Source organism: Alosa pseudoharengus, unplaced genomic scaffold (genome assembly GCF_046254945.1).
Source record: "Alosa pseudoharengus isolate Yale_2024_CS ecotype anadromous, Long Island Sound unplaced genomic scaffold, YU_APseudo_1.1 YU_APseudo_1.1_scf_2, whole genome shotgun sequence".
In the NCBI taxonomy this organism is placed as follows: Eukaryota; Metazoa; Chordata; class Actinopteri; order Clupeiformes; family Clupeidae; genus Alosa; species Alosa pseudoharengus.
Window position 1 is genome coordinate 33,423,523 of NW_027468663.1, and position 14,731 is coordinate 33,438,253.

The 14,731-nt window shown below is 44.1% G+C and overlaps 1 protein-coding gene across 3 annotated transcripts in view; it reads left to right on the top strand.

Moving 5' to 3' along the window:
• The first annotated feature begins 1,567 nt into the window (after positions 1–1,567).
• The window catches only part of gria2a (glutamate receptor, ionotropic, AMPA 2a), an 18,379-nt gene continuing 5,215 nt past the window's right edge, over positions 1,568–14,731 (top strand). For 2 of the 3 annotated variants that reach the window (XM_076295959.1, XM_076295960.1), the window contains exons 1-12: positions 1,568–1,652; positions 1,916–2,056; positions 9,190–9,429; positions 10,673–10,869; positions 11,067–11,120; positions 11,231–11,389; positions 11,608–11,775; positions 12,006–12,110; positions 12,311–12,418; positions 12,612–12,818; positions 13,092–13,459; positions 14,447–14,645. In XM_076295959.1, the coding sequence (XP_076152074.1) occupies positions 1,568–1,652; positions 1,916–2,056; positions 9,190–9,429; positions 10,673–10,869; positions 11,067–11,120; positions 11,231–11,389; positions 11,608–11,775; positions 12,006–12,110; positions 12,311–12,418; positions 12,612–12,818; positions 13,092–13,459; positions 14,447–14,645 (2,031 nt within the window). The remainder of the gene's footprint in view (positions 1,653–1,915; positions 2,057–9,189; positions 9,430–10,672; positions 10,870–11,066; positions 11,121–11,230; positions 11,390–11,607; positions 11,776–12,005; positions 12,111–12,310; positions 12,419–12,611; positions 12,819–13,091; positions 13,460–14,446; positions 14,646–14,731) is intronic. The other variant, XM_076295961.1, reaches the window with a different exon arrangement.

Below are 14,731 nucleotides of genomic sequence, written 5' to 3' on the forward strand. Positions count from 1 at the left end.
TGTAAAGGCACTCCTTCACAGTACAACATACACTGTCTGTAGCCAACAACTGGTAGATACAGCATAACTCATGATCAGCAGAGCTCTTTGACCAACCCTGCCCCCCTTTTACTTTTATCCTAACCGCTGTGAAGGCATGCCCAGACAATCCATTCATCAGGCAGCACCCACCACACAACTGACCTCTGTGAAGGCATGCCCAGACAATCCATTCATCAGGCAGCACCCACCACACAACTGACCTCTGTGAAGGCATGCCCAGACAATCCATTCATCAGGCAGCAACCACTGACCGCTGTGTTTGGCACATCCTCTTATAGGATAATAATGAATCTTGAGGAAGAATTACCATGGCCATAGTTCAGCAAATACATGACACTGCACTCCCGAAAACAGTCAAGCGGTCTAAAACTGAGGAAATTCAATATCCTCTATTATCCTCTGTTTTATTTGCAGTCAGATAATACTAAATATAATTCCTTGTACAATGCTTGCAATGTTGACCTTGTGAACAGCACAGATGGGATTGTTTTTCAAGTTTAGGTCTCAGGCCAGGGCCAGGATTAGTTTATTCCAGAAAGCTTGATTCCAACTCACCTCTGAAACTTATTTGACTATAGTTTTTAAATCTGAATGTGTATATGTAAACTTTAATATATAAGGTGTCACAATAGTAGGCCTAATAATTACTGAGGATTACTATTTATTAACAAATGTTCAGGCCTGGATCCTTTCTTTAGCCTAGCCATGATTCTGGACATTACGTAAATACAAAAATATAGCTGACATGCCTTGCCTGGCATGTGACTGGCACGTGATGTTTAATTCTGTATGCAAGGATGCTATTTGACTATATAAAAGGCCAACGTATGCAAATGGTGTTTTGCCTACTACCGTTTTAGAGTTTTGTATCGTAGCTAGTAAAAAGCATACGCTGCTTGAGCGCCCGTGTTAGGCTACTTGTTTCTATGTAAATAACTTCGTTTAAATGACATCCCATAAGGCCAGGAATAAAATACAATCGCATCCAATCAGTCGTACTGCTTCAGCCCACTATGATCAGGATCGAGGCCTGTAGCCCCCACTAATGGTCTGACCCAGCTAGCCTACACTAAATGATCAGTGCAAATGTCCAAATATCTAAGTAGACTTCTCCAGCCAATTAACCAAGCCTCAAAATTACCGCATCGATCAATGAACGAGGCCAGTGATGCTCGTTGGCCCGAATCTCGTATCCGAAGGCTCAAGCTGCAACACCAGTTTCGGAATCTCTCGGCTCTCTCCGTCTTCATCAGTATTCCTCGCGTGTCCGTTGTGTTGAAAGGATTCCGAGGGTCGGAGCCGCAAAGGAGGCGAGCACTAGAAACCCGCATCAGTGCGCGATTCTTCCCCCGCATCGCCCGCTCCCTAGTTCCTCTCATTCGTGTTTAAGGGCTCAAAGGTCTCTTCACCCTCGCAAGGCACTCGGTTTTTCCCGTATGTATGATGAGAAGTCGGGTCCATGGGACGAGAGCTATTTTATAACCAGTGAAACGCTGGATGGTGGATGTCGTAGCGCCTTTTGGAAATGCTAAAGACGATGAATTTAACGGGCTTGATATTGCCCGTGCTGTGGGGGATGTCGTTTGGTGGATCTCCAAGCGTTCAAATTGGTAAGAATCATAACCTTAAAATTGAAAGACTGCAACTAAATATTCACATTTGTGTTTCAAGGTTTACGCGCGGTGGGCAATTTAGGACATCAGCCTATGATACTGAGCATTTCGGGGAAGAGGCAAATTGGAAATCTTCTGCGCTTCGGAGCCTCGAGGCAACATATGCTGATAAATAAGAGAGATAATGCCATTTTTTCTTGTTAATTTAATGTGTGTGTTGACAGAACGTTTCTCACCTTCTCTTTACTTCTCTGTCTTAGGGGGTCTGTTCCCTCGAGGCGCGGATCAGGAATACAGCGCTTTCCGGATCGGGATGGTTCGGTTCGGCACGGCCGAGTTCCGTCTCACACCCCATATAGACAACCTGGAGGTGGCCAACAGCTTCGCCATCACCAACTGCTGTAAGTGCAGCTCAGTGAAGCATTTCGGAATTTAACAGAGCCTGATTTGTAACCTGGTTATTGACTCTGATTGCAATTACTTGCCAGAAAATAATGGTGCGACGCCCATGATGTGAACCTTGATTTGTGGTGGGCTTTTGCTTTCAGTGTGGGCGTTTTGTGTCCTTCAGTACGTTACTGTTCTGAAAGCGGTCTGGTAGCTTAGCTCGCGATGCCTGTGATCGGAAGAGAATGGACAGGCTGATTTAGGATCAGCTGTCAAGTAGCATTGCGCGTTTGCTAGCCGGAGTCAGGCGAGCTCGAGAGATCTAACGCCGTTGAATATTTCAGCAACATGGGGACTTCTGTGTGTGCGCGCTTGATTGTGTGTTGGCCGCCTCTGGTACATGGGTTGGATGGCGTAACCATCATACATGCGTTCTATTATTAACGCTTGTCTGTGCGTTATACCGATATAGTGGCGTGTGTCTTATCGCGGTTCATTTCATGTATGCCATCTGAGTCATTTTTCTCCAAACCGCGTTTTTAATAGAATGATCATAATAGGCAGTTGCATATCGGCAGGTGTATGAAATGATATTATGTAAAGGTTCGCTGTGTAATCGGCATGAATTCCTAATCAGCATGGAGTTGGTTTCCACAGTAACCGTGTGGCCCCCGCTTTCCTCCTTGCATACGCGCCGTTTGATCACATTAGGAACGGTGAAAGAACTGCTTGAATTATCTTACACTTGCTGATGAATTAGGTTTCTGACGTGGAGAAAGGGCGATTTTTATTCCCTGGAATGAACCAGCCCTGTCGTAAAATGAGAGAGAATAAGATTTCCCCCCTCACACCGCCGAGCTAAGAGGCAGCTTCAAATGCGTTCTTTGACAGATCAGCCCTGCCCGTGTCTTCTTTAGATAATACCAGTGAAGAGCACAAGGAACTACCGCTGAAGGTTATTAGATTAGAGGCTCTTGAAACTTACAGACGGTTAGTCTTCTTTGATGATTTTTATTCGTTCCCGACCACAACACCGCTCTCTCTATATATACTCACTCACACACACACGACTTAGTAAGGTGAATTTATCGATTATGATGTGAGGGAAACAGTTTGATGGATTCAGAGGGTGAAAATCATAAAAATCATTTTATAATACAGACAAATTCGCAGAAACTAAAATGGCGAGGGATTTCCAGCAACAATCCGCTGATTCTACTCGCCCACGGCTGTGCAGTGAAGTGTGCTGCGCGTAGGAAGAAAGCGACGGGGCCAGCAAGAGATCTGGCCAACACTGGTCACTTGTGTGCGTCTGCGTGTGTGTGAGAGAGAGTCTTTGTGTGTGTGTGTGTGTGTGTGTGTGTGACAGAAATGGAGAGAGAGAGAGAGAGAGAGAGAGAGAGAATGTGTACAGGTAGAGGTCCAAGCGCTATTTGAGCTTCCCTCACTGCATTAAGTCACCCGCATGCCATCACCACCCTATGCTGCTGAATCATGCAGATGGGCCCCATACAGCATGTACAAAACAAGTAAGCTTAGAAAAGTGTCTGTCACCGGCAGACCATGTGCAACCCTAGATCCTCAAAATAAATGACAGGGTACTACAGAGCTTTTCCATTTTCCTTACCGCAGTGCACTTCCAATATAAAAGTTTAAGCACTGTGAGGTTGTTTTAGATGAATTACAGAGAATGATAATCAGGGCATTCCCACTTTGGTGACTTCATTTGGTGTCCCGTAACAATAAAAGGCCTCTCAAACTCTCAAAGTATGAGGATCAAATAGACGATGAAAGAGGTGACATTGTGCCATTGCTTTTATCTGAGGACATTGCGTAAAGGTTGCCAAATATTTCGCTTACTAAAGACATCTGTGGCTTCTACAGAGGGCTGAGGAGTGTCCTCTGGCCTCCGGATGGTGCATAGACAGTTTCTGGTCAAGACCTCTAGTCCTCCAGCGGGCACCCTGTGGGAGCTAAAGACTCAAGACACTGTAAAGTGCATTTTCAGGGAAAATGTTTGTATGCAGATATGTATGTTACTCCTATGAATTGATTGGCAAACGAAATAATGTTTTATAGTATATTAGAGGCCTGATATGAAATATGTGCTGATATCAGATTTGTCACCTTTAAAATGTGAGAAGAACTGCACATTGCTGCAACTGCTGCAACGGGTCACCACTGGTCCAGCAGGTACCACCAGAGAAGACTATGACCTTAGCATTGTTTAAGTCAGGTCAGCCACTTTCCTGTCTTTGAAAAAGAATGTAATGCAGATCTAGTGTGATTCATGATTTTTAAAGATATGAGGTGACCACATGTTTGATCTCAGGGAATGAGAGATGGTAGCTGTGAAGTAAGGAAGGGATTTTAGATGGTGGTGCAGGAATAAAATAAATGGGCTTATTTGTCATTCATAGTGCATAAATTATGTCATGCTCCTACTGTTCAATCAGTTGATGGTTCCTTATGATGTCTTAGGATAAAGCACCTTTGGGATTTTCCACTGCTCCTTGTAGACCAGTGGGGTCTTTTGCATAAGGAAATACTGCAAATTAAATGGATCCACAGCAGAATTGGGACCTTAACATGGAATACTGATCAGATCTCTAGAAATGGTGGAATGTTTTGGGAAACTGTTTAGTTGTTCTTGCAAAGATATTCCTTTATTTTAAGTGAAATGGCTCTGGCGTTTTGTAATATGAAACTCAAGTACTTCTTAATACTAAAATGTTCATATTAAGTGAAGCAAAAGTTATGTAACAGTTTTGCAGGTACAGCAAGTATGATGTCAGGCCCTGACAGTAGGTGGCTTATTGCTTAGCCAGACAAAGAGGTGGTTGTCTGACCCTTCAGTTTCAGTTTACAGCACTCAACTAAAGCTTCCAGCTGTCTGTGGATAAAGAGACATTCTAGATTTTAGTTCTAGTATATTCATTCTGTATGACTGAAAGTTAGACCTTCACATGTTTTTTTCCATTAGTGCGAGAGAGTGATCTGTTTTTATGCGTTTTATAAGTTTTTATGTCTCTTGCACAATTCTGTGTGCAAGGCTACTTGGCCTGCTAGTTGAATGAGCCTCCTCTCCTCAGGGAGCATCTTGATATTTGTTGGTTGGCATACAATAAGTTAATTACCGCATGAAAGAGAATACTTTGTCTTTACTCATTTGTAGTATCAATTAATGTTTTCCCCCTTTGCCAGTCCTCACTGTCTGAAATGGAAAAAACATTGGTATAGCAACTTCTCAAACATACGCACAAACACATACACACACACACAAACACACAATGCACACACACAACGCATATACACACACACACAATGCACACACACACACACTTATACATACACACTCAAACATGCACATACATACGTACACACACACACACACACACACACACACACACACACACACACACACACACACACACACACACATACACACACATCTGGAGGTTATTCTCCTGTGCACCTCCAGAGAGGCCAGCACATAAATATTCTCATCACTTCATCAGGTACTGAGGATTTGTGCTGAAGACAGGACGATAAAAAGAATGTAGCACTTTCCCTCCCTCGGCGCTTCTCTGTCCCTCCATCCTAATCAAGCTTCACCTTCAAGAAGGGATTAAAGAGAGTGTGTGGCTGTGTCAGTGTGTGCTCTGTGTACCCGAGCCGTGCCCTGGAAGGTTAAAACAGTCTGTGTGAGGGGAGGGCGGAGCAGCTGGATTGACATGATTTGTATGTATGTAAGGGTTCCTTCATACATGTACGTGTTTAGAGAATTAAGCCTTTGTCATTAGCCATTTGTCTTTTAGCAAAGTGTTTGACTGTGGGAAAAGATAGTGGCAAGATAATGGTATCCCTTTATAACCAAAAGTTGGGAAAGTAATTGATTGAGAGATTGTCAGTATACAAGTTATATAATCACATTTCAGCATGATTGTGGAGAAATATGTATTTGAAGAAGATAACTACAGTTTTTTGTTATTGTATTTGTTTGCAATAATAAAGGGGCTATTGTATTTAGGACTTGATAGACAAAATCAAATTTAAAAAAAATAATAATAATAATTTATAAATTTTTGTACAACCTTGTGTAAAACCTTACATTACATTTTTGTTATTGCTAAATCACAATTTCTGAAATTAGGGCCCTCTTTGTCAAACCTCTCCACACAAAAATTAAAAACACATCCATAAAATACAAAACATCACTCACTCAAACCTATGTGCAATCCTCTGAAAAATGTATTTTTGCATCACAACTTTACACACAAACAACAAATATGAAGTTCTTTCCACACCTCAACTGTAGACAGATGTGTTAAGCATAAAATGCCATTATCTAAAGTTTTGGGTATTTTCCTTCGTAGCATCATAAATTTAAATTATGAACACAAATGGGATGCATTGGATATGATAGATTAACACTTTAGATTATATGAATATATAGTTACAGTACAGCAAAAACAATGCAGTATACAGAATTGAAGCTAACTGTCCATCGTATCTGTGATGTGGATCAGGCCACAGCACCTCTTCAACATGCAGTGTCATCTCTGGCCTATGACTGGGGAAGTACGGTCTTCAATGGAGTGTCCAGCACTGGCAGGCCTCCACGTAAGTGTTGCCACAGGCCTCTTCACCCAGAGTGGAGTTGCATGTACTGTAGGTGGGGTTGTAAAAGCCCCACATACATCTGCTACAGTTCAAATTACCCTTTGAGCAGTCTTTGGTCAACCAAAGCCTGACCAGTCCTTCTTCAGTCTTTCTCCTCTTCCTCTTGCTCCTTTAGTGGTTTCAGTAATTGTGCCACAAGTGCCAGTTTTCGTGTCAGCAGAATTACAAAAACTGTAAGCAAAGTGAATGAACTTCAGAAGCTGTAAACTACTGATGTAATTGTTATCTTTCATCTTCCAGTTTCAAGAAATGTAGGACAGGCAGTGTTTCCTTTTACAACAATGTACAAACATGACATATTTTGACATTAGGCAATGTGAACAATGCAGACTATTGATGGTGAATATATTTTGTAGTTTAATAATATTGTTGTTTATCCAAAATCATTCAGTGATGTGATTTTTCGGTAAGAAAGAAAAAGAAATCCAGTCTCATCGGGGTTGTATGCCATTCATTAGCAAACAAAACACTTATTTAACGTCATTCGACATTTGGGAAGTGTGTCATGATATTGCAGGGCCATAATGCTATAGGCTGTACAGCTAGTATGAAAGGGTGGAGTGCTGAACAATGCTGTTTTCCCAGTGAACAGTCCCTCAACAGTGTTATATTATCCCAGCTGGACTCTAGAACAGTAAAGCATTGTTAGATGAATGTTGTACCAACTCTAGAACAGTAAAGCATTGCTAGATGTTATTTCGCAAGCAGTAAGATAAGATCTCATGCTATATTGATTTGGCAGTTTGTTTCATAACAAATTCATACGTAAGCTCTTTGTGACTTTGTATTTATTTAGAATCTCTCCAACAAACAAAGCAGAAACAAGTAAACACCATGTTTTCCCAGTCCTTTCAGATAATCACGCATACTGAACACATCCACATTGCCCCCCTCCCCCCTCTTTCTCCCAGACACACATACACACACACACACATGCACAAAGATACGTACAAATATTTACATGCTCACCTCACCTGTGTGCTGCTCTAACATGCACACATGAGACACAAACACAATCACACACTTGGAATCACACGTAGTGCGTAGTTTTCCTTTAGAGCACAGAAAGCAGGGCAACTAAGTAGGACAGCTAATTTTACCACTGCTCCGTTCTGGCCTCAACACAAACACAAGGTAATGCATGGGAATCAGAGTGTGTTTATCCCTTTAAAACTTCATCCTCCTGGGCCCACGGCTCATGCCGTATGTGGCCATGTGTTTTTCAGAGCAAAGGACAGTGAGATAGTGACGTCTGGAGTCCTGGCGATGCAGACTAGGCCACTGTTGAATATCTCTGAATTGCGCAATTTTTGTCTTCTTAATCACATTGTCCTTGACAGGAAGATTCGAGCTCTGATTCGTTTTTCATCTATCTGGAAACACTTAAAGCCTACATCTCAAAGTGCCTTTAGCAAGCACAGAGAAAAAGCACTTTCTGTCAAGCCTGCTCACTTCTGTAGACTAAGACCTCATTGTGAATTTAAAAGGCATTCTATTTCATTCTTGGGTTTTTGTTTCATTGTTTTTACTGTAGATGCGACACTACTGTGTTTGGGTCTGTAATGATTTCTTTTGACAGCCTCGTGTTTTAACTCCCTTGCAATTAGACCCCATCAATCCAAATGCAACCCAGGACTAACCGTTCAATCACTCTCTAAAAATAGATGCAGACAAACAATCCGAAAAATGGCCTTTTCGGAGGAATAGAAACCCCAGTCTTTAACACTATCTCCATCCCAACGCATACTGGCCTGACTGATGAGGGATTTTCTATGTAAAACAGACAGAATCAGGTGGAATTGAATGCAGTCGTGTTATCAATGAGGAGGACGCTTTGTGTTGTGTGGACCGAAGACTCATTTGTCGCATCCAGGTTCCTCTGATGCAGCAGATGGCGTGGGTCATCAGACAGTCAGACCCCATGTTGCTAGGATGTTGCCTAGTGGTGGAAATGCATGCGGTCTCACCCTAAAATACCTACACAGCCTTTTTCTTTTATAGGGATGTATTGAGCACCAATCAATATATTGGAGGATTCCACATTCACTAGAGAGGTGCAAATGATGCCTCCTATGAGATATGAAAAATGAATATGCGATCCAATCCAAACATTGCTCACTCTGACCACAGAATATCGATGGCATCATGACTCTGAAGTGCTGCAGAGTGCTTGAAGAGTTACAATCAATATCATTATCAGTATTGTCCTGGAGGACGAATGTCAGTATTGGTGAACTATGAAATTGCAGTAGACATTACAATGCATGAAAGGAATACAAAAATGTGAATTTGAAAGAATCACTGACCCTAGCCATTAATAAATGATATATCCTTGAAGATCAGGAGTTTGTCAGGAGAATAAGCAGGTCGTGCTCCAACTCCAACCACGTCCAGAGCCTGCATTTTCATCAGAAGTGTCAAGTGTAAATCTCCATCTTTTCCATTTTTGTTTTTCTACCTACAGTCTGCTCTCAGTTTTCCCGTGGGGTGTATGCCATATTTGGGTTTTACGATAAGAAGTCGGTGAACACCATCACATCGTTCTGTGAGACGCTTCACGTGTCGTTCATCACACCAAGTTTCCCTGCCGACGGACTCAACCAGTTTGTGCTTCAGATGCGGCCTGACATCAAAGGGCCACTCATCAGCCTTGTGGAGTACTACAAATGGGAGACGTTTGCCTACTTGTATGATGGTGACCGAGGTATGAATACATATACACATATTTATTCTCATTCTCTCTCTCCATCTCTCTCTCTCTCTCTCTCGCTCTCACACACACACACACACACACACACACACACACACACACACACACTGACACACATTGTACATTCACATATGTAATCAGACATCATATACATTCATTAAATGTTCCTCCTCCACACTCACGACACACACCAGATGTGGGTGTTTCTAGGTAGTACGAGGCTCTCTGATTTTGCCTTCCTGCCCCCTACCCTACTCACTGCCCTCTCTATCTCTGCCTGGCTGGCAGATGAGGTCCAACTTTATGAGTTCTGCTCACTGTTGCTTCCCCTTATAGGAATAGGCAGTTGGCCACTGTCACCTGGGCGTTTACTGTAGGCACTACAGGCCTTTTGCTCTATGAGACAGTTGCAATCAATTGAATTGAATTGAATTGCATTGCTCCATGTCTGATGTTGTTGGTTTGGATGGTAAGCTGTCTGGACTGTTTTGTGGTTTGTAATTGTTTGCAGTTGGGGACAATAGCTGCTGTGCTTGTCATGGTCAGTCGTTCCTGTCTTGTCTGTGGATGCACGCAGCAGGAACAGAATCACCACGGAGTCCTAGATATGAAGTCAGCCATGCAGCTTAGCCATTGTTAGGAGAGAGAGAGAGAGAGAGAGAGAGAGAGAGAGAGAGAGAGAGAGAGAGTGGGAGGAGGCCGAAGGCAGAGAGAGAGGACAGATAGCACAATTGAAGAGAGAAAAAAGTGATGGAAGGAGAGAGAGTAGCCTTCAGGCACACCGGTCTGTGTGTGTGTGTGTGTGTGTGTGAGTGTGTGTAGTGCACAGTGCAGAATAGCTCATAGTCCATAGAGGCATTGAAAGCTTGGACTGATTTAAATGAGACAGGGTCTTGTTAATTTAGACTGGGCAGAGGGAGGGGGAGACACGGAGTTTGATTAAGTCTGATTAACATGTCAGGTAATAACAGTGATGTACAGAGATTCACTTTCATTAACCTTCATTACACATTTGAACTGGAGTCAACATAGTTTGCACCTATACCCACAAATATCTCTCTCTCTCTCTCTCTCTTTCTCTCTCTCACACATACACACATACATCCACACATCCACACATACTAATTATATGTCGACATACTTACAAGTACTAACATTGCCCATTCAATCAACCTTTCTCTCCCATAACAATGGTCTCTGTCTAGCTCTGTCTTTTTCTCCCTCTCCCTCCCTGTAGGTTTGTCAACGCTGCAGGCCGTCCTGGACACAGCAGCGGAGCGTAAGTGGCAGGTGACCGCGATAAACGTGGGCAACCTGAAGGACGAGAGGAAAGATGAGGCCTATCGCTCACTCTTCCAGGACCTTGAGAACAAGAAGGAGAAGAGGGTCATCTTAGACTGTGAACAGGACAAGGTCAAGGATATCATGGAGCAGGTATATGTTCAGATTAAATGCTCTCTCTCTCTTTCTCCATTTCTCTCTCCCTCTCCCCCCCTCTCTCTCTCTCTCTTTCTCCATTTCTCTCTCCCCCCCCCTCTCTCTCTCTCACACACACACACATGCACATACACTCACAGACACACATTTCCCCACAACACGTGGAACTGAACTCCATTTTGTTCTGTTTTCAGGTTATCACCATCGGTCGCCATGTGAAGGGATACCATTACATCATCGCTAACTTTGTGCGTTGACAGATGTTTAATCCAGCATGAGATTCACTATTATGTTTCTGTGCAAGCAAATACAGTGGTTAAATATTCATAAAGTTTTTCTGTGTGGTGGGCATGTGCAGGGCTTTCTCGATGGTGACTTGTCAAAGATACAGTATGGTGGAGCCAATGTGTCAGGTTTCCAGATTGTTGACTTTGATGATCCAGTTGTGGCGAAGTTTGATCAGCACTGGGAAACCCTGGAAGAGAAAGAGTACCCAGGAGCTGACAGCAGGATCAGGGTATGTATGTTAGTTTTGTGTGTGTGTGTGTGTGTGTGGGTGTGGGTGTGTGTGTGTGTTTGTAACCTCTTTCTGGATGTTTGGTGAGGTGCTAAAGACGTGTGTGTTTATGTGTGTGTGTGTGTGTGTGTGTGTGTGTGTGTGTGTGTGTATGTGCATTCAATCTCTCTGAGTGTTTGGTGAAGGATAACAGTGTGTTCCTTTGTGCTTTCCTCCAGTACACCTCTGCGCTGACTTATGATGCAGTGCAGGTGATGACAGAGGCCTTCAAATTCCTGCACAAGCAACGGATAGATATCACTCGTCGTGGCAACAATGGAGACTGCCTTGCCAACCCTGCGGTGCCGTGGTCCCAGGGAGTGGAGATCGAACGAGCTCTAAAACAGGTACTTCACACGCAGCATCATCTAAGCCCCTTGGATGACTTAGCAAGATCTATACAGCATGTTGAAAACATACACAAAGAGACCAATTAAAGTATAAAAGAATATCTAGAGCCCTCAGACCCTTTTTGTTTAGTGTGTGTGTGTGTGTGTGTGTGTGTGTGTGTGTGTGTGTGTGTGTGTGTGTGTGTGGTGACTCTGTGCTTGTGCGTTGACATACTTTTGGTTTTTAGGTCCGTGTGGATGGACTGACTGGGAATATTCAGTTTGACCAGTACGGGAAACGAGTGAATTACTCCGTCAACGTGATGGAGCTGAAGAACAGTGGACCAGTCAAGGTTCAGACATAATACGATTGCCTTTTTGTCAAGAAGCACTTTGAGTTCTTTAGCCAATCTGCATTTTTGTCATTTATATTGAAGTTGTCATTCTCTCTGTGTAATTAATAAGTAAGAGTGTAATAGAGTAGAGTGTAGTGTAGTAACGCGTATGCTGTGCTCTTATTGTGTGTCTGTTCTGAATGTGCACCCAACTGTAGATTGGTTACTGGAATGAAGTAGACAAAATGGCAGTGACTAAATCAGACCCGTTCTCCAATGACACCATGGGCATTGAGAACAAGACTGTTGTAGTGACAACCATCCTGGTAAGACACTGTATGGTGTGTGTGTGTGTGTGTGAATTCAGGCTTGCTTTAATGCTTTTTCTGTATGTGTGCTGGAGTATATCTACATACACTTCTCTCTGTGTGTGTGTGTGTGTGTGTGTGTGTGTGTGTGTGTGTGTGTGTGTGTGTGTGTGTGTGTGTGTGTGTGTGTGTGTGTGTGTGTGTGTGTTAGGAAGCTCCATATGTGATGCTGAAGAAGAATTCAGAGCTGTTTGTGGATAATGATCGCTATGAGGGCTATTGTGTGGACCTGGCTGCAGAGATTGCTAAGCATTGTGGGTTTAAGTATCATCTGAGGATTGTGGGAGATGGAAAGTATGGTGCACGAGATGCTGAGACAAAGATTTGGAACGGAATGGTGGGAGAGCTGGTCTATGGGGTGAGTTGTGTGTGTGTGTTTAAATATATGATCAGTTAACCTGACTGTGTTGTGTACCTTTTCTTTATTGGTTGCTGGTCACTCTGTGTGTTATGTATCACATTAAAGCTGAATGGTTACCATCCCATGCAAACCTTTGTAGCAGTGACTGACACAAGTACTGTGTATGCAATTCCCTGTGTGTGTGTGTGTGTGTGTGTGTGTGTGTGTGTGTGTGTGTGTGTGTGTGTGTGTGTGTGTGTGTGTGTGTGTGTGTGTGTGCATATCCCTTAGAAAGCAGACATAGCGGTGGCTCCCCTGACCATTACGCTGGTGAGAGAGGAGGTGATTGACTTCTCCAAGCCCTTCATGAGTCTGGGCATCTCCATCATGATCAAGAAGCCTCAGAAGTCCAAGCCGGGCGTCTTCTCCTTCCTCGACCCGCTGGCCTACGAGATCTGGATGTGCATTGTGTTCGCCTACATCGGCGTGAGCGTGGTGCTCTTCCTGGTCAGCCGCTTCAGTCCGTACGAGTGGCACATCGAGGAGCTGGAGGATGGGCAGCTCGGCCAAAGCGAGTCCACTAACGAGTTTGGGATCTTTAATTCTCTCTGGTTCTCTCTGGGTGCCTTTATGCAGCAGGGATGCGATATTTCGCCAAGGTTTGTGCGTCCAACCCTGTTCCCCCTCTCCCCTCCCAGCCGTCGACCCTGCGTAACCGTGGCTACCGCCCACTATGCACACAACAACCTCCTGTGCCGACGCCTCTCCGCGTCCCTCCTGGTCACCCCAGTGGAGTGCATACAGGTGGGGGGGAGGGGTATGGCGCAGACGCAGGCTGGCATGACAGGGTGGCGCTGTTAGTGCCCTGTGGTGTGACCCTGCTGTGGGTGGCGCTGTGTGTGTGGTGTGAGTGGAGCCCAAGGGTCGGCGGTGGCTGTGATTTCCCGCGCTCTTGGAGGCGTACCGTGTTTTTGCTGCATATCCTCCACCAGGGGCCTTAAGCCGGTGGGGTTCATATGAGTGCTATAAGACAGACATAGCACCGCACCTGGCTAGCATAGAGCTTCGTAGATGCAAACCTGACAAACCTGACAAAAATCTCTCAAAACGCTCTCTCTCTCTCTCTCCTTCTGTCTCATACGTCACTCACGTTTACCCTCTTTAGCAAGTCTAGTGCTCTCTCTCTTTCCTTCTTTCTGTGGCTGTGTAATTCTTTTCCCCAGCGCAACTGTAGGTGAGTGTAGTGCTTTAGGGTCCTGTGTGAACTACCCCTGATCAGACCTGTGTGTGTGTGTGTGTGTGTGTGTGCAACATGTAGTTTTAACAGCTGAGATAATCAGAGAGATTTTATATGTAGACATACTGTATTATGTTTATGCTTGTGTAGCCATTTTTTTCAGCAATGGCTGAATATGTATTGGAATCTCTGAACAGTTAAGTTGTACAGAGCATACAGGCATATAGATAGATAGATAGAAGGTGTGAGATATACTGTGCGTGTGTGATTGTGTGTGTGTGTGTGTGTGTGTGTGTGTAACCACATGGTTTATATGTGTAGACCTCTGCTGGACAACATCGCTGTGCGCAACTGTGGATGTGTGTGACTTATGTAGCTGAGCTGTGTGCGTGTGTGTGTGTGTGTGTAGGTCTCTGTCAGGGCGTATAGTGGGTGGTGTGTGGTGGTTCTTCACCCTCATCATCATCTCCTCCTACACGGCCAACCTGGCTGCCTTCCTGACAGTCGAGCGCATGGTCTCCCCCATAGAGAGTGCTGAAGACCTGGCCAAGCAGACAGAGATTGCCTACGGAACCCTGGATGCTGGATCCACCAAAGAGTTCTTCAGGGTGAGAACCAGAACCACACAAATTTGCCACAGAAGGACGCAGAGTTCCCAATTGCCATCTTCATCCCCCATCTCTGCCCCACCTAC